Source organism: Stegastes partitus, unplaced genomic scaffold (genome assembly GCF_000690725.1).
Source record: "Stegastes partitus isolate 25-593 unplaced genomic scaffold, Stegastes_partitus-1.0.2 Scaffold296, whole genome shotgun sequence".
Taxonomy (NCBI): domain Eukaryota; kingdom Metazoa; phylum Chordata; class Actinopteri; family Pomacentridae; genus Stegastes; species Stegastes partitus.
The window spans coordinates 302,113-321,745 of NW_007578027.1; the positions used below are offsets into that span (position 1 = coordinate 302,113).

General features: G+C 42.6%; 1 protein-coding gene across 2 annotated transcripts in view; it reads right to left on the reverse strand.

Annotated features, from left to right (window-relative positions):
• LOC103358181 (alpha-actinin-4) overlaps nt 1-19,633 on the reverse strand; it is a 68,747-nt gene that overhangs the window by 22,968 nt on the left and 26,146 nt on the right. For both annotated transcript variants that reach the window (XM_008283055.1, XM_008283054.1), the window contains exons 2-3: nt 1,919-2,033; nt 1,438-1,557 (exon numbers count right to left, since the gene is read on the reverse strand). In XM_008283055.1, the coding sequence (XP_008281277.1) occupies nt 1,438-1,557; nt 1,919-2,033 (235 nt within the window). The remainder of the gene's footprint in view (nt 1-1,437; nt 1,558-1,918; nt 2,034-19,633) is intronic.

Sequence of the window (19,633 nt, forward strand, 5' to 3'; positions counted from 1 at the left end):
CAGCAAATCTCTTCGCTTGGATCCTGCTGCTTTCGGATGCTGCAGCTACTTAATAAACTCAGAGGAAAAACTACAAATCAACCGGAAGCAACAAACCAAACCTGAGCTCCTGTTAGTCAAAACCTGCGATACGCAACATAATAATAATAATAATTGCTCAGATTTATATAGCGCTTTTCTCGACACTCAAAGACGCTTTACACTGTCAATTATTCATTCACAGACATTCATTCTGGTGGTGGTAGCTACGATTGTAGCCACAGTCGCCCTGGGGCAGACTGACAGAACCTAAACCACAACATAAACCATAAACACTTTTACATTAATGTTCCTCAAAGCCTCATTTAGACAAACCTCCAACACTAATAGATCCTGTTCCATCCATAATTATATGTAATTACTGAAGTTAATACGGCAGCTATTTAATAAACTGAGAGGACAAACTACCAAACAACCAAACGTGAGCTCCTGTGAGTTAAAACCTGTCTGACATTATTTATTTATTAGTGAGTCTCATCGATCTGACCTCTTTTCACTGCAGTAAATTTGTATTTTCATGGACGTGTCAGTTTGTAGTAACAAAAAAAAATATTAAAATTGTAGAGAAAAATTCAACTTTCACATCCTTAAATAAAAGCAAAGCATACAAGCTGCCAAATTCAACATTTCTGGTCTCCAGCTCGTCTCCACAGCAGCAACCAGACTGGAACCAGAACAGAATGACTAAAAAAAACACTTAATCTGCAGGTGAAGCTGAACTCTTGAAGAGCACCTGCACTCCAGTTTATTTAGTCTGACTGCTCTCCAAAGCTTCCTGAAGCCGCTCTGCTCTCATATTACACCAAATACTAAGACGCAGGTTAATTCACTGTACTTTAATCAGCTTTACCGCTACGTCGGTCTTCACATACGAGAGCTTTTAAAGAAGGATAAAATAGATTTTAAAAGACTCTAAGCGTCACATAAACCGCAAAGTTGAGCAAATCCAGGGAACTTTAGGTCATAAAAAGCAAAAGAAATGTGCAAATTTACACAGTTTATGCTGTAAACAACTTGAAATGTGCAGAGGACATTAACAATAATAAATACATATATTCTAATTTCAAATGCAAGAATTCTTCTTACGCTGCAATATTTCATTATTAGCCGTGATATTTTATTGCTTTTCGTCTATTCTGCTCTAATTTTTGCTTATTTATTTTCAGTAATGTGTTGTGCTTTTATCTTACTTTAAAGCTATGAAGGGAAAAATACACTTTAAAGATGCTTGAGTGTGTTTAATGACCCACTTGGAGATTTAAAGTCGCTACAGAGACTGAAACCTACAAGAAAGTGACGTGTTTTTGTGTTGGAGCCGTGTTGGGGGGAAGCATTTGAATTTCACACTTCTTAACATGCATGTATGTGAGGATCGCTGTGACTGAACATCAGGCTCACCCTCAGCTCCGATAGACACCAGTTTGACTCCCTTGCTGGCGATGAAGTCCAGGGCTTTGTTCACATTGTTGATCTTGTGCACCCTCATCTTTCCTCTCTCAGGTTTGGGTAACCGTTCGCCTGCGGAGCACAAACGAACAAGAAGGTTAACTCGGCAGAAAAAGCGCTTGAGGAAGCTGAAGCCGAGCTCGAGAGCGAGTTTCGTCACTGCTGATTATCTGCTGCCAACAGAAGCAGCTACAACCTGCAATTAAACACATAAAAAAGCAGAATCTCCAGCCGAGCGTCGAGTGCGTTCTTACGCCCCGAAGCAGACATCTGAGAGTATTTTTCTTCTAATTGAGCTCCGACCACTGACAGATGAGCCTGTGGCGGCTGGACGGATGAGTCTCTCTGCGGCTTCTGGGTGAGACGTTTGAAAACAGTCGTCGTTTTTATTTAATTACAAACTTTGACGGCCTCATCTTCTCCGTGGAGTTACCTGAGATGACCTCCAGCAGCAGCATGAGCTTGAGTCCATCCCTGAAGTCCTCCTCGATGTTGTCGATCTGCGTGCCGGCCTTTCGCAGGTGGGAGTTGCACCAAGCCGTGAAGGTCTGCAAGAGGAAAAACAGGACAAACGGCGATTAGTCACGGTGTTTCCACTGCTTTTATCACAAAACAGAATGAAAGAAAAGTGAATTCAATGGGCAGGAAGGAGCCGCTTTGATAAGGCGGGAAGCAGCGGGAGACGAGGGAGGAGTCCGAACACAATCAAAATATGAAAACTATTGATCTCAAGAACAATTTGAACGAGTCACACTTTCGATCTTGAGAAGTTTCTCTTGTATTTCGCCACCAAATTCCTCTAAAATCATTTCAGCTGCGCACGAAATCCGTAAATAACTCCGAGACACCAGACTCGCCGTCAGAGCTGATCCGTTTTACTGCCCCAACAACATCCACGACGCTCGTAATCGAACACCAGGACGGAATCCCAAACACAGACATCTGGAGCAGAAGACCGGCGCGAGGAATCGCACACATCAGTGGCGGCTTGGAAACCATGTTTTTGTGCGTCTGGTGAGCCGGCATTCTTGGGAAATGTGTTTCGGATCATTTTATTTTGCAGGAGCTCGTGGCACCGAGGTGGGCGCTGTGGAGAGGCTCTGTCACGCTACCCTCCTAAACTCCCGAACCATCCATCACGGCGTCAGAAACGCTCGGAGGCCGTCTTTTGTTACATAATTTAAGGGGGAAAGAGCAGAAAAATGCATGAAGGCGGCGACCAGAGTTCATGTGGAAGCTTCGGCCTGAACATGAGTGAAGCTGCAGTTTCTCTAAAAGTTTTCTGGTTGCTTCTTTATGAAGCATAATTAACAGTTTAATACAAAATGTGGTTTATGAGAAGAAAGTGAGCAGTTTGAAGAAGCGAAAACTGACTTCAGGAGACAGACAGAGGCACTGAAACAAAAGTTTTTCATGCGTTGTTGCTGAAAAACTGCAAAAGCTTCACACAGATCCATGTTGTGTATCAGAGCCGTAGTGTTCAGGTCAGCTGGTTGGTTTATTCGCTCTTATTCTTCTATTTATTATTCCCCACATTTTCACAACTTAAAACTGTTCCAACCTCACTTCTAGGTCCAGCTTATTTAAACATTTATTCCCAACTGAGACTCAAACCACCCACTCAAACTTATCGACTAGGGGTAGCCCGATCATCAGCCCGGCTGAATATCAAGGCCGATACTTTCAGATTATCGGTATCTGTACTTTTGTTGGCCGATTATCAACACATTAAACTCCATTTTTTAAAATTCTGATGCAGCCACTTTTCTCGGTCTGCAGTCTCAGAAATGTCTCTCAAGCAGAAAAGGCAAAAAAGAAAAAAAAGAACAAGAAACACAGGAAATGAGCTCGTCTCACCGTGGCTACTGCTATGCTAACGGCAAAGCTAGCAAGCAGATGAACCTGAAACAGAGTCTAGAGAATGAAAATGCTCTAAGATCTGGACCTTAGTGGACAATAACAGCGAGCAAGCAGCGAAAGATTAAGAAAACAGAAACTGATCAGTCGACCCTCGTAAAAAGAGATCGTTTAGAACTCCTGTTACACAATCAATTGTTCACTTATTAATGAACGAGCCTAATTATGCAGTTAAAACATCTCATCAGCTCCAGATATCGCTCGTCCTCGATCACCGATAATCAGCTGGTGAAATGAAACTTTGCGGGTCGGATTCGCTCCTGGTTTTCTGTCCACAAACATTATGACAGGAGCAGCTCTCCGGCCGGCCCCTCTCCCCTCCGTCCCACCGCCGACACCGGCACAAAGCGCCCATTTATCTGGCGGATAATAGCAGCCTTCAGCCCCCCGAGCGCCGCCTCGGCCGGACTGACCCTCCCCCAGACCGACGACACCAAACCCCCGAAAACATCCAAACTCTCAGCATTACACTCATACAAATATATACTAGTAGAAAGAGAAGAGGAAGACATAGGGGGGATAGGTTTCAGATAAACAGAGATACTATGGGCAGAGCTGGTGGCAGGACGGAGAGACAAAACCACACAAACAGGAACAATGCAGCAGGAAAAGGCCGCAGCAAAGGCAGGAAGCTCCGGCTTAGTTTAGCTCAGTCGGACAATCAGGAGTGACGACAAATTCATGGCCGCTCAGCTGCAACCAGAAAAACTCCGTCACAACACAACAGCTTGGCTATTTATTTATTTTCAGTACATATCTCACTTTTACTGCCACCCGGCTTCACATGGATGCCGTCACTTCCCAGCATTCACTCAGGAGCTCTGAGGGAGCTGAAGTGGGGCTAAAGAGTTCATAATATCGGTTTAAATCTGGTTTTATAACATCCAGAGTTGAAGCTAATCGATGCTAGAAGAGCTGCTGCAGAGAGAAAACATGTTGTTGTTCTTCTGTATTTGTATTTAGATCAAAAACTCTCAGATTAAAGCTAATTATGGACCAAACCAAGCAGACAAGCAGCTCTTCGATTATCGGTTCTAGAAATCTGCACCGGACAAACAGATTTATTGCTGCATTATTACACAATATTTTGCTTATTTTACCAACTTCCTTTTCAATGGGCTTATAACGGGTTATTGCTGCTCCTAATGCAGAAGTGAAAACAACATTGGTGAGGTAGTAGTAGCCTGGAAATCGTGATATTTTTCTGTTCTTCTGGTTTTTTACAGGAATTTGTAGGGGTGGACGGCCATCTTTGTTTCTATTTTTGCAGATACGAAGGCCAGTGGCTGCTCTCTTTAGGTTGTGTTCATTCATTTTATTTTTTATTAATTAGTGTAAAAACCTGCATCCTGGTCTTTCTTTCTTCCCTTCACCCTCAGGCAGACGTCCACCCTCCCTGGGCCTGGCTCTGCCGGAGGTTTATTCCAATCAAACGCTGCTCAAACAGGAATCGTTTGGACTTCTTTACATCATATAATGCTGTAGGATCTAGTAGGTGAGATGACTTTTCTCGTGCACTGGCGCTACGTAAATAAACCTCAACTAAATGACCTCTATAAACAGTTACAGATGTTGACTTAAAACAGTTTTCAGGCCTCCTCTCTGTCTCCGTCCACGTGGAGGGAGCCGATTATCTGAACATGACGAGCAGCTCTTCGGCCATGTTTGAGCCGCTGACGAAAACAAGGCTGTAAAACTCCAGCAGCAGCAGCAGCAGGCCGAGACCTGCAGAACATGCACATGTCGTCATCGCCTCCCTGCCAGGTCAGAGGTCGGAAGTCTCCAGACGGTCCGTTTAATTCTGAGAACAGGAGCACCGGCTCACGTCATCCGCTGATAAAATCTGAAGCGTGCTACGGCAGCTACAACAGGCCTGCTTCCAGCTTTTTATGTCATCCCACAACAAAACAGTCCTGACAGAGCAAACCGAGGTAACGCCAAACACCAGGAGCAGCGCGTGACGTCAACCCTTGGCGATCTGGCTGACCTTAGAGTCCTGGCCGGCTTTCAAATCGCTGCTTAAAGTGCAAATATTAGTTATGTCAGAGCAGCGTAATCTACTTGTTGCCCGTTAAACGCGTCCGCGTGTCGCCGCACAGATCACATCGGCTGAGAGGATTTCTGACCTGAGCTCAGGACGCAGATAACAAGCTGGAGCTGGATCCCGCCGCTAAGACGGTTTACGTTTGAGGCACCCGGCTCTCATCCTCGAGTGTCCGTTGCATAACCCGACATCCTCCGTTATCGCATCCTCTTATTTAACCTTTAAATGTAATCAAGCTGCTGCGGTTCAAAGCCGGCAGCTCGGAAAAGCCAAAAAAAAAACTTTATTTAAATACCAGGAAACCCTCAAATAGGATTAAAGCAGCTCTCCACACACCCGTCACCTCCAACCAGCGGCTGCAGCGTCTAATTTTGCAGGGATGAGGGTGGATTCTTCAGTTTTTTTTTCATGACAGTCTCCACATGCCAACTGTGGCTTTTGGATGAAACTGGGTCAGAGTGTGACTCAAACTTTGATGAGCTCGTCTCCAGAATAAAACATTCCAGCCTCGTGTGTAAAAAGGAAACTACATGGTTGTATTTCTGTGCTCTGCAGTCGTGGCTCCGACAAAGCTGGACTCGAGTTCCGGCAGCCGGACGGATCGCCGGCCAGAATTCAAACGCTCGAGATGACTTTGCTTCTTGAAGTTTTCGATAACGCCAGCTACAGGCTCGCTTATGTGGGCTGTGAGCGAGAAACTCAACTTTTACAGGGAATGTTTGGTGAAAGACGGTTTGAAAATGAATTTTAGAGGACAGACAGAAGCTCTGAAACATCAGTTTTCTCACGTTTTGCTGCTGAAATGCTGCAAAAAGACAGAAAACTAAAAGTTGCACATCGGTCCAGCTCGATTCGTTGGTTTATGAGCCCTCATTGGATCAGTTTCTCATTGTTCAGACAACCTCTGGTGTTGCTGTCATAAGCAGAAAAGCGGTGCATTAACAGAATTCATTATTTTTGTAGTGTTTTTCAGCTTTGGACAGACTTAACCTGTGTCGAAACTGTAAAATTAACTCCAAACTGACTAAAAATATATCAAAGAATTCGTCCATTTTGGCCAAAAAGTCGACAACCAACACGGAGAATCGTATAGAAAAACAGCCGCTGACCAGTTTTTGTGCTTAAATCACCAGTTAATACAGATTTGGTTTAATAAATAACGTGAATCCGTTCTTATAATTTCAGTAGAAAACAACCAAATGATCGAATATGCTGCAAATACTTTGTTTATAATTGATGAAGCCTAATAAGGCTGCATGTAGAGACGCTCGGCGCTCTGTGGGACGTTTAGTGCATCATTAGTCGTTTTTCTCCTCTTTTCATCAAAAGCCCCAAGAAGTACATGTTTTAATAGATTTTTAATGCTTCATATTTTAGAAATCCTGTCTTTATTAGATGCTTTAGGATTTTATACGACTACATTTTCTTCTGCTTATTGATTTTAATCGACTGGACTCGTCTTTATGCGCTTTTGCACAACATTATTCTGCAGTTTGCTTTTAAACGGGTCTTAGAAATAAATCTGATTTGACACTTTTATGTCTGACCGAGCTCATCTTATCCTCCATTTGTGATTCATGTTAAAGCATTTGGTCAAAGCAGCAGCAGCCTCTTGACACTGATGGTGATGATGATGATGATGATGAGGGTCCTGAGGTTGTTTGTCTCCTGCAGGAACCGTGTCTGGAAGCAGTTAAAGCGTCACTTCAGTCAGTCAGATATACAACCGTCTCCTCACAGAGAGGGAGAAAAAATGCCCAAGGGGGTCAAATGTTTGATCTCTTCTTTAAAAAGAGATTCATGTCTGATCTCTATGGGGTCGAAGGTCGGAGTTCAACAAACCAAAAACCGAACACGCGTGTAGAAACACACACGCAGAACGAGGAGGCGGGACGCTACACCTTGGCCCGCTCTCGGGAACGCCACACCTCGGGCAGGAATGCGCCACAAGAATCCACATCGAACCACCTCCACTCGGTCGCCCGCTTCACCTCCACGTTCACCGATCACCTCCACGCCCAGGTTCTCAATGCAATCTTGTGAACGCACACTGATTGCACGAACACACACACAGACGAGGAGGGTGTGTCTCCACAGAGGGAAGGAATGAACCAGGTCGAACACACTCTTATTGCACAACTCTCTGCACATGACGTCAGCAGCTTGTTCTCTGATCACACACCCTTTTTTTTTCTTGCAGATGAGCTCACCGTTCAAGCAAATGCAAGACAGCAAAAAAAAACACCCTCCCGCACGTCTAATTAAAGGCCTCCATGTAGATGTGATTCACAGGGCCGCCGACCGGCCGCCCACCCACCACACCGAACCCAAGTAACACACACACTCTGTTCACACACTCGGCACGTCGGTTTCTCACACCCAGCGAGTCAAACAGGCTTCGGAGGCGGCGGCAGGTCGGGGCTTGCAGCAGGTGAGCTCAGAGGTGTTGGTGGCGCAGCTCGGCCTCGCTGGGAAACCGTTTAATTAACCGCTTCGTCGCCGCCGCGCTCTGGGGATTCACTGGTCCTGAACGTTTCCGTGACATCGAGCGAATGTGAAGCAAAGCAACGATAAAAGCAAGAAAATGCTAATTGTGCTTGTTTGTCAAGAGCAAATAAACAAAGAATGTACACAATAAACAATAAAAGTAAAAGCTGTCTCCTAACTGCTAGAAAACCTCCAACTTGAAGGACAAACAAACTAATTTTTGTTTTTCTACGAGAGAAAAATGCAGAAAAGTCTTCAGGAATCATTTGCAAATCGGTAAAATTCTAATTATTCTTTCACGCTGGCCAGTTTTAGCAGCGTTTGGAGCCAAAGACGACACAAGAAATACATTTAACAAGTCAAAAACCAGCTGGAGTGAGCGTAAATTGGTGAAGTTTTCAAATTTCTCCATTTTTATTACCTCTTTTTAAATTTATTTATTTACTAAAATATGTATAAAAACACATCATGGAAACTTGCCCGTATTCTCCAGATGCTACGGAGCAAAAATCACATCATTGATTTTATTTTTGTGTTTTTTTGTGACAAAGAAATCTAAAAAATGACTCCTCCTGTGTTTTCTGTTCACCATCCTCTTACAGCGTTGTGTAAATTCAGCCAATGTTTTGCAAATCCCGATGCTTAAATCGAGCATCTCAAAGAGGACGAGCCAAAGTGGAGACGTTTGGAGGCGACTGAGGAACAACATGAGGCAATAATGTGCCCTTGAGCAAATCCTCTGTAGCTCCACCGACACAGCAGAACATCCAGAGCTGTCAGATCCGCTGTACGAAACAAGTCCAAGGCGTGAATCTGACTGAAGCACTACGGAGCACCGCTGGTTAAAGAGCCCATGTTGTGTGGGTTTTTTTTAATGCTTGTAAAATGTCTGCATATTCAGAAAATCCAAAGTTATTTTCTCTCTCAGGAAACACTTCTTCCTAAACGTCTGAAACACGTCGTTCTGAGTCCAGGCGTTTCCTCTGTTACGTATCGACATCATCACGTCACACATCTGCATAACTAGTTTGAACCTAAAGAATCAGCATCTTCTTCTTGGTCGACTTTCTTTCCTCACTGGAGCAGCTTTCGTCAGATCAGAGCATCAACCGTACCTGGCTTTCCTGACCAATCAGAGCAGGGCTTTTCAAGGGGGGCGGGGCCTTAAAGAGACAGGACTGTTTTTAAACCAAGGAGCTGCAACACTATTTGGTTTAAGGAGAAATAACGCATTTTTAGACATTTCTAGACATAAAAGCACGTAAACATATTGTAGCAGAGGCCAAACAATAAACTCATAAAGCAGCAACTGTTCCTGATATGGGCTCTTTAAAGCAGTTATATGCGGACCGGCTGGCAGGAGGCACGACCTCAAGGAACTTGGACTGCACCATCCTAGGCCGGACTCGGCGGGGCCAAACCCATGCTGGCCTGGCCCTGGGAATAAAGCTCAGCAACTGGTCTGGCTCGGCCTGACGCAGGGCCTCCTATTCTTAGACGCACGCCAATTAAAAAAGGGCTGTGGCGAGCAACACTGCACACTATTGTCACACAGGCTTCGTTCTGTATGTTCAGACAAATCAACGCACAACAACGTGAACATTGTACGAGCCTCAAAGCGGAACACGCTGCAAACAAAACACGGCCTCCTGGTCTGGACTCCACCGGAGATTCTCCCTTTTTTTGCAGCAAGTCTCAGCGACATAACACAGAAAGCTAAAAAACGCAGCTTGGGTCTACATTCCTCTGCCCTCTGGTTACTGTGCAGCGGCGGTGTAACCGGATCTGCTGCTGCTGCTGCTGCATCGGAACCGGTGCAGAACAGGACACCGCTCCACGGCCCCAAAGCTGCATCCACACCAACACGTCTCAGCTCAAAAACAAGCGTTTCAGCTTCAAGAAATCACCTCTGAGGAGCCTGAAAACACATCACAGGACCACTGAGGCTGCTTAGAAAGTGAAAGCGGAGATTTCTTTAACTGCACAACAAGGTCACCTGGAGTTCATCATGTTTGATTAATCATTAATAGTCGAGGTTGTCGTTTTGTTCTGGAGAAAACAGAATCAATGCATGTCAAGCTAAAAATAAAACACAGCAGCACACAAAATGCTCTCAGTGTCTGACCTTTCACATTAAAATGCAGCAGAGTTTTCAAAATAAAACAGACTACGTGTGTTGCAGATACACAAAAGTCACTTCTTCAGGGTCAAAAACATCATTTCAGTTTTACTATTAATGTTATTAACAGCTAAACTCTGACTAACTGCAGTTTCACATCATGATTCCAGTTCAGGAGATTTTAGATCCCCTCAGTGACACATACTTTGGATTCTTAAATTAACGAGAAGGACGTGGTTGTTCGTCGGAGCAGCTGGAGATAAAGTTCTACTGAAGTCCAACCACGAGTTTCTGACGAATGAAGCTCTCGTTCTGCACGGACTCACGTCACCAGATCGAAATCTATCACGACAAACTACGACGCACCTGCAGCTCTGACACATTTCTGCTGTTTCTGTTGGTCAGAGTGACATCCGACCAGTTCTGCTTCCACTTTCTGATACCAACAGTTCAGTTCTGACTCCGTCGTTAATCCCCCCTCGATTCAACTCGTCTAAATTATTCATTTAAGTTCTTAAATTAGGTTTTAATTAGCCGGAATGACGGCGTAAATATCTCAACCTGGATTTATAACCAGTTAAAATGTAATTACAGACTCAGAGGTTTTAGTGACGCTGCAGATGTGTGAAGCTGATCAGCAGATTCACCACCGAGTTCTGGTGAGTTTCCGATTAACAAAGGGTTCCTCACGATTTGACCCAAAACAGCATCTCCAATAAGACACTAGTGCTGTTCTGCCTATTCTAGACTGGATTACAGATGTTTCTGTTGCTCTGATTGTTCAGAATGACGCTGCAGACGTCCAGACGAGTCACAGTCAGCTGTTAGGAGGTGAAGCAGCTCCTCAAACTCGACCGTCGTGGAGTGAACATAGCCGAGGTCATGTTGTAAAGCAGCAGCCTGCAGCTAAACGAGCCAACAGCTGTTTGCAGAGCGACACCCTCCAACCGGCAGAATGATAAAGACTAAGAGGACTTCTACGGAGAGACGAGGAGGAGGTGAGGAGGAGGAGGAGCGCTCTCATTATCCTCTCAAGTCTGGACAGGTGACTGTGAACCTGCGGAGCCTCCCTCGGCTTCGTGTGCCGACAGGTCGCCGCTAACGGGGGACAGGGCTTCAGAAAGCATGCGGCTCCTCCGGGAGGCGTTTTGCTGCTCCAACACTCGGAGCCTCGATTTAGCCGCCAAATGGAAACAAAAGAAAAGGGAGGATTCAGGAGAGCAGCGGAAACAGAGGAGGGGGAGGCAGGAGGCGATGGAGGGAGGAACGCTGGTGAGGTGTGGCGAAGAAGAAGAAGAAGAAGAAGAAGAAGAAGAAAATGTGGTTAAAAAAAAAACAAAAAAAGCAGAAGTGTGAATCTTAAATTGCTCCCAGAATTTTATTCTATTTCTTTTTACAGTTTTCAAACATAATTTATTTTAGCAGATAATTACTGTGCAATTGATTAAATCCTGTAAATAAACCATGAAAATTTGGCAGCAAACATGCCAGAAAAAATAAACATTAAAAAAATAAAAATGGTTGAATACAGGAAAGTTTAAAATTTTTATTTTAAAAAAATAAACAATAAAAAGAATAATAATAATAATAATAATAATGTGGAAATAACAGGAAATATCTAAAAATAAAAAACAGGTTAACAAACATGTAAATTAATATTGCTTTTCTGTAACTTTGCTAGATGCTCTCTGCAATTCAACAATAAAGGAAAAGTATAAATAATAGTTTTTTGTTTTTTCTAAAAACTAATTTTTGAATAAATTTACTGTTATATCTTTAATATCCTTACTGGTAATTTACAGAATTTTTCTGCTTTGTTAAATTACAAATAAATAATAAACTTGCATTAAAAACTACTGATTTAGATGATAATCCTAAAAATTAAAAAGAAAAAAAAAGTCAAAACTGCAAACTAATTAAAAATCTGTATTTTTTTTTTTAAATAAATGTTAATCAGTTCTTTGACTATATTTGACGTTTTTACTGCATTTAAATCAGAAAAAAAGTAATTTTCTAGATATCTGCTGTTTCTTTGAAAAGAAAAATAATCACTCTTAATTTTTTTTTCCCTGTTTTGTTAGATGACAGATGATTTGTAGTAAAAATAGAGATGATTGTAAACAGAAAAAGTAGATAACGTCCACATCAGATAGTGCTTTGGTCTCTTGTAATGTCATATTGTACATTTATTCTGTTTAACTGTGTTTAAATCAACAAAGAGAAAACATTATTCTGCAGATATTTGCTGCTATCGTCAACAGTTTTTACAGTTTTTGAAAATGTAAATATTTCAGTTTCTTTACGTATTTTTCTGACTCCATTGCTGCCACATTTTCACAGTTTTTATATTTTTTTATGGATTATTTTTACCATTATTATCAATAATACTAGTAGCTGCTCACATGAAGCTACTATCTTTTCTTTACTCCACATCGCAGCTGCTTTTAATGGCTTCAGAAAGAAAGCACCTGATTCTACAGATTTAACCGTATTCTGTAAAAACCAGAACAGTGCTGGTAGAACTTGGCTGCGTAGAACCCAAAAGCTTGGGTGAGTAAAAACAATGGCAGGAAACGAAGCGGGAAACACAGACTTGGACTAAAAACACCGTTTGAAGGTTGAGTTTCTGGGAGACTGAGGGATCACAGATGGGTGAATGTGGGATAAGAGGTTTAAAAAAAAAAAAAGCAATTTGGTAAAGATGAAAGCTGAAGAGGAGGAAGAGGAGGAGGAGGAAGAGGAGGAGGGTGTTGAGAGCGTTTATGCAAAATGAAAGAGGGAAGGACAGTAAATAGAAAAATGCTGCTTCTCTTCCGTCGTCTCCTGAAAACACTGAGGAGGATCGTTTATGGGAGAGGAAACGAGGAGGAAGAGGAGGCAGGAGGAAGAAAAGCTGAAAACATCTTAGTGTCGGCCGCCTGGGAAGAAAACCTTCATCCTGACACGAGTCCAGTTTGATGTCAGAGTCACACAGACAAGCTTCCGTTCACCAAAAGTCCACCAAAGAAAAAACTTCTCAGTCTGATAAAAGGTTCTTCTTCAAGCTTCTGAGTTAAAATAATCTGAACAAAGGTCTTGGATCAGAAAAAGGATCAACGCAAACAGATTACGTAACATCAGAAACCTCGTCGGAAGCAGCTGATTTTTATTTTATGAAGCTGTTCAAACTCTTACCTTCACACTGTAAATGTTATTTAGACCTACAGGCGGTTAAAGTTCACAGAAATAAGTGGACATTTTGATGTTTTTTGGCCATTTTTCATCATTTCTGAGCCTCATAGCGTCATCAGTGCAGCAGCTTTTCTATCACCAGCGTTGTGCAGCAGTATTATGGGATATTTCATAGTTTGAACAGCAGTTTAATAATCTTTTTTCTTATTTAACTTATTTATAAAAGCACATTCTGGGTAAACTTTCCAGCGTGTGTGACGGTCGGTTGGTCAGAACAAGTTCTAGACGATTAAAAAGTCTTATTTTGACAGCAGCAGATCTTCTAGACGGGATTTCTTCCAAAATAAAACCACTCCGCCAGCTCTGAGGGGGTCAGGTGGCAGGTTTTCATCATAAACACGAAGCTGTGACGTCATTTCTGGGATGCAAAACGTTTTTTAAGCCGATTCGAGGTTCCATTTGTGAATAATTTAACCGATTGTAAATTGTTTCTGCTCAGGTCAAGTCGCTGCCTTTTAAACAGTCATTTATTCTACAAACCTTCCCGACTAACCTAAATACTCAGCTTAAAACTTTATAAACCTCCTCCGTCCAGCAGCAGCCCGTTTCTCCCCCATTGAAGCTGCATTATTAATAAGCACTCACTGCGATTGACTGGAAGCGTAGCTGCAGGTTCCACTATCAGAATACAGACAAATGAATTATACAAATATCCTCCAGCTGCACCTTCAAAGAGACGAACGGCAGCTCAGGCTGAATACCATCGTCTGTTTTCGCTCCCTCAAGGTCTCCAGCAGCTCGGCTTTAGCACCACACAACCACAACGGAGCAAAGATCGTGTAGAAAACCTGACTTCAGCCACTTTTGGTTTAAACATCTAACCTCTGGACAGACGTACAGACCTCCTCGCTGCTCGACAACCAGCAACTCTACAAACTTCAACTACAGACATGGTTCCATTCATGTGTTCTGAAATATTACAAAAAAACTGAAAGAAGAAGGAGGCGCTAGAAGCTAAGCTACACGTAGCTGCGATAAACTGAGTAGAAGAAGATGGAAACAAAAATAAGATGGAAACCAATAAAACCTTAAAAAAAAAAACAACTGTTTGGTGCAAAAATGAACAAATTTCCTCAAACTTAGCCATTTCCATGAACTTTTTCTCGTGATATTTCAAAATAAAAGCTTATTTAACCCACTTATTTGACTTCCTGCTGTGAAGTAACATCAGGTTTCACGTCCTGGTCGTCCTGATTCTGGTTCTGTGTGTCTCTGTGTCACTTTAGCGGCTAATCGAAGCCTCCAGGACGACCGTTTACCTGCTGCAGCAGCTTCTAGTGATTCGCTGCCGTTCGACAGCAGGAAAACTTGAAAAGGTGAAGAGAAAGCAGCGAGGAGAGGAAACAAGGGGGAGGACAAAGGGAGGGAAAGGGCTAAAGTGTCAAGTGATGTGGTTATTTGTTCATTTATTTATGTCTCTTCCTGTCTTTGTTGCTCAGAGTCCGGCCAGAGGTCGGGTTGCACCGAGAGCCTCCCAGGATATTTTAGGATCAGCGAGGTCCTCTTACCGAGGAAACGTACACTGGTTTTATTCTGGTTTTATCCTGGTTTTATCCTGGTTTTATTCTAGTTTAATCCCGGCTTTATCCCAGTTTTATCCTGGTTTCATTCTGGTTTTATCCCGGGTTCATCTCTGTTTCATCTCGGTTTTATTCTGGTTTTATTCACATGAAGCCCTCACAATCTGATTCTCATCTCTACAACAACTTTATTTAATGAAGCTGTGCAAAGTTTCACCTTCATCTTATGAACATTTTTAAACTTTTTTTGCCTTTTTTTTTTTTTTTAAATTGCAGTATTTTTTCCTGCATTTCTGAGCCTCAAAACTTTATAAATACCCGAGAGCAAAACCTGTAATGTCCCGGTCTGGAAAACACATCTAAGTTCTGTTTTACATCCATCCAGGCGTCACAATCTAAACACTAAATCTAGTTTTTGTTCATATTTTCCTTTAACCAACCTTTGAGCATCTGTATTATGGGATGTATCATAGTTTAAGCAGCACAAACAGCAGTTTAACGTCTATAGAAACGAGTGCTGCTGCCCTGGATGTGTTTGTTTTCTGATAATTCGTTGCAGAAGTCCAATAAAAAGCAAACTGGAGGTCGACTGTGAAGGCTCATATCAACACGTTGGTCAGAACAAGTTATAGCAAAAGAAAGCTCTTATTCTGATAGTCTTCCAGCCACGATTCCTTCAAGCTAAGACGGTTTTTCCATGGAATGACCCACATAAGGACATTAATATATCAAATAATGGTCCTAAAGTTTGGGATTTCGCTCTGACTCAAGGTTTTAGTCATCAATAATTTAACTGATATAACCATCGAGCTGTTTCCAACTTCAACTTGTGGTTTTTGTTTTTGGCAAACTGACAGAAAATCTGATCAACTCAGTGTTTTGACTCCAGCTTAAACCCATGAAGTCACTTATAAACGCGTATAAATAATAAAACCAGCCCCACTCCCAGCTTTACGGCCTCTTTGCTCACCCAGTTTGCACATTTCGACACCGAGTGAGTCCATGTCGCCCTGCTGTGTGTCAATAAAAACTGCTGGTGACTTTGGGCCCGTTGCTCCACCGTTGCGTAATCCAATGTTGACACTGCGCGCCACAAAAAGCCACATTTCTCAACCCGCTGCGTTCACACTCCAGGCCTCCACAACTGAGCAGATATACTCAGGTCTGGAGGCTTTAGCGGGCAGGTTGTGGGTCAAACAACGCTTTAAACCCTGTGAAGGTCTACCAACTTCTTCTGCTGGAGAAACAGGGGAGTCACCAGTTTACAAGGGAAGAACCCTGACAGACGTCCTTAGCGACTAATTCTGCTGCCAGAACCGACTTAGTGGACTCCATTTGCTTCTCCTCCTGGTAAAGAAGACCTGATCTTTCTTCAGGACTCTAGAAAACCCAAAATCAGAGCAGCTCAAACCCACAAGAACTGCCCCCATAGAACCTCTTTCAGGGCTGTTTTGGAGAATAAATAAGGTTCCACAACAACGAGCTAAACGCGTTTCATCTCGATGTTCTTGTCAAATTCAGTTTTCTTCCCCTCTAACGCTGTTGTCCACAAAATTCACAGTTTCCTACAAGCTGATGGACCATTTAACAAGCCTCATTGTACTGGAAAAGGACCTTCTCTGTCCACAAAGCTGGAGAAAACCCAACATCAGACCATTTTCCATCGCAGGAACTCGCAGGTTTCTCAAAGAACTGACCCCGTAGAACCTCTAGAAACCAGTTCCTACTCCAGGATTCATACCTGCAACACTGATCGGTTGTTCTTGACATCCTCGTCGAACAGCAGTTTCCTCTTAAACGTCTACAACATAAAAATCACAATACCCGCCGACATAACAAACCTCCATTGTTCTACTGCATTTCCTACAGATAATTGGAGTTCCATCCAGTAGGTACCGTACGCCATCACATCCTGCTTCCCAATGGAAACGGAGAAGCTCAACAGGCCCAATTAGCTTGGAAATGTTGGCGTTTCCTTGGACTAGAAGTAAGTTCCTGCAGTGGAAAGCCACCTTCTAGCTGCTATACGGGGCTTTGCAGCAGACTCGGAGATAAAAACTGAGCTGGGGAAGGAACCGAAGTTCTCAAAGTCTGCTGCTACAACAATTTAGCCAGATAAGGTGGTGTTCTTGAAGATGGGGATGGAGGATGAACGGGAAGACGAAAGTACGTAGTGGAAGAAGTGACGGGCGGAGATTCCCTTTGCAAGACCAAAATAATGGACGAAGGGGAATCAAGAGTTTTAAGGCAGCAGAAGATTCCTCGAGTTAGTTCTAGACGGTGCAACACTGCTTGTACGCAACCCAAGGCTTCTTTACTCTCAACCATATGATGATAAAAGACTGAAAACATCCAACAACAACCCGGTTCGGGGTCGGATACGTGGCTTCTTCCACCACCAGAAATCACCCAGAGATTAGAAATATTAATCCTCCAAAGTATGTGCGATCGCTGTGCTTCTTAAAAGGCCACGTTTAAGAAGAAACAGTTCAGTCTTCCTCTGAAAGGCGCAACTCTGTGTGAAAGCCGGAGGAGTCGGAGGGTGAAAACCACCCAGGAAGTGTCGTTAATTAAGATTACGTTTCAAACCAAGACGGTTAGACGGACTAATATCCGCTATCGAGTTCCCGGCGCCACACAACGGGAGCATCGGAGGGGAAAACTGGGGGAATCTTTGCTCAAATAAACCGGTTTGGCTTTAATTCCTGGTTGACGGCTCGGAGCAGGAGGAGATTTAATGAGACACCGAGACTCTTCCTGGATTAAACGAGGCAGCGAGAGAGCCTCCAGATCGGCCTTTGATCCACAACGAACCGAACAACACACAAAGAACTATTGTTTCACAGCAGCTGAGCAAAACACATTCATTCAGAGCAAATGTGGCGCATTATTAGACGGTTTTCTGTGTCCGTGGGGGTAATTCATCTGCTGCTATGTGGAGACTCCTCCAGCCTCAAACGTCTTCCTCCACCTCTGGTTGTTGTTTTGTGCCTCTGCAGCGACAAGAAGACGGGAGAAGGTGAAGAGACGGAACGAAACACGACAGAAACGTGAGGAATGTTAACTATGCCGACTCCCTCTGTGGAGCATCTGTACCGCCTCCTCCTCCTCACCACCACCACCATCACCACCATCATCTGCTCCATCAGTGGAGTCTGAAGAATCATTAATCACGTCTGGTAGCGAAGACAAATATCTAAAGAAGCTGTCTGGCAGCTTAAAGGACATTAAAGTGGGTCCTTCAACATTTAAACAACTGAGTGCAGAATAAAAAGCAAACTGCTGGAGAAGATCTGGAGAAGATCTGGAGAAAAGTCAAAATGATCAAAAACTTTGTGCACCATGGATGATGGAAACTAAAATAAAACACTTTGGCAAATCAAATCAAATTAACTCAAAGATGTGAAAATACAGCTACAGCTGATAGCAGTACAATTTACTGTTATTTTACTGACTTTTCCAGTTTTGTGAAATTATAAAAGACTAATAAACCCACAGAAAATGTATTAATTTACATGCTGAACCTAAAAAAAAGTCAAAACTGTAAATTATGTTTACATTTTTAAAAATTGGTATATGGGCAAAAAGTATTTTCTTTTAATTTTACAACAAAAAATTACATTTTTCTACTTTTAAAAAAATACAGATTTTTAATGTCTCACCCGTTTTATTTATTTTTTTTATGATAAACATGTAAATGAATGCTTTTTTTTATTTTGTGTGTACAATGACAGTTCAAAAAGTTTTAATTTAAAAAAATTGTAATTTATTTAATTTTAAAATTCTTATTACTATTATTTTATCTTTAATTTTCTGAACTGTACTGTTAAATTTAAGGTAATAACTAGTAAAATAATTTTATGATCAGACATTGTAAAAAAAAAATTAATATTTTCAAAAACAGATTTTTATGAACAGTTTGGCAGTTTTTTTGTTTGTTTGTTTTGGTTTTTTACAGTGAACATGTAAACTAATGATTTTTTTCTGTAATTTTACTACATATTATGTGTGATTTGCCAAAACAGGGAAATTCTCTAGAATAACAGTTAATTGTTTAAAATATTATTATTATTTTATTATTTTACTACATCATGTGGCCTTTGCTCTGACAGCAGCGTCTGGACTCTTTGTTATTTTGGGTTCAAAGCTAAAAGTTTCCTCCCATGAGGTTTAATTTGACTCTGATCTGAACCAGCTTCCACATTTGAGGCTGTAAAGCTGCATCAGAAGTCAAACTGGAGCTCTCTGCATCGTCCTCGTCCCCACGTGGAGCCCAAAGCTTCCGAGCAGCGAGCAGGACGATAAGATCGGCTCGGGGGAGTGAAATCACATCCACATTAACATTACTCTGCATTTCCCTCCGTCTGCTTCCCTCGTATCGCACCATCGCTGCTCCCGCGTGCTCGGCCAATCGGCTGCCAGCTAATCCACTTCCTGTCTTTAGAGGCGCAGCGCAGGAAGCGGCGGGGGCGGAGGATGTCCACGTTAATTCAGCAGGAATGCAGCGAATGCATCCAACTGCACAACATGTAAAACATTAACCTCTGAGCGTTTACGGCCGCTCTCGTCCACCGGATGCTCGCTGGAAAAAAAAAAAAACGCCTGCGATGAGTCAAAGGTGACTCATGAAGAAACAGAGAATGACAGAAGAGGCGAGTGGATGCTGTCAGAGTTCACACCTGCAGAGATAAACTGAACTCTAACCGCCAATAAAAGAAACCATCAGACGCTTCAGACGTCTGAGTTACTAGAAACTCTTTTATCATAAACTACAGATATTTTTAAATGCTTTAATAATAACGAATCATTTCTTCTTTTAAACTGCACACT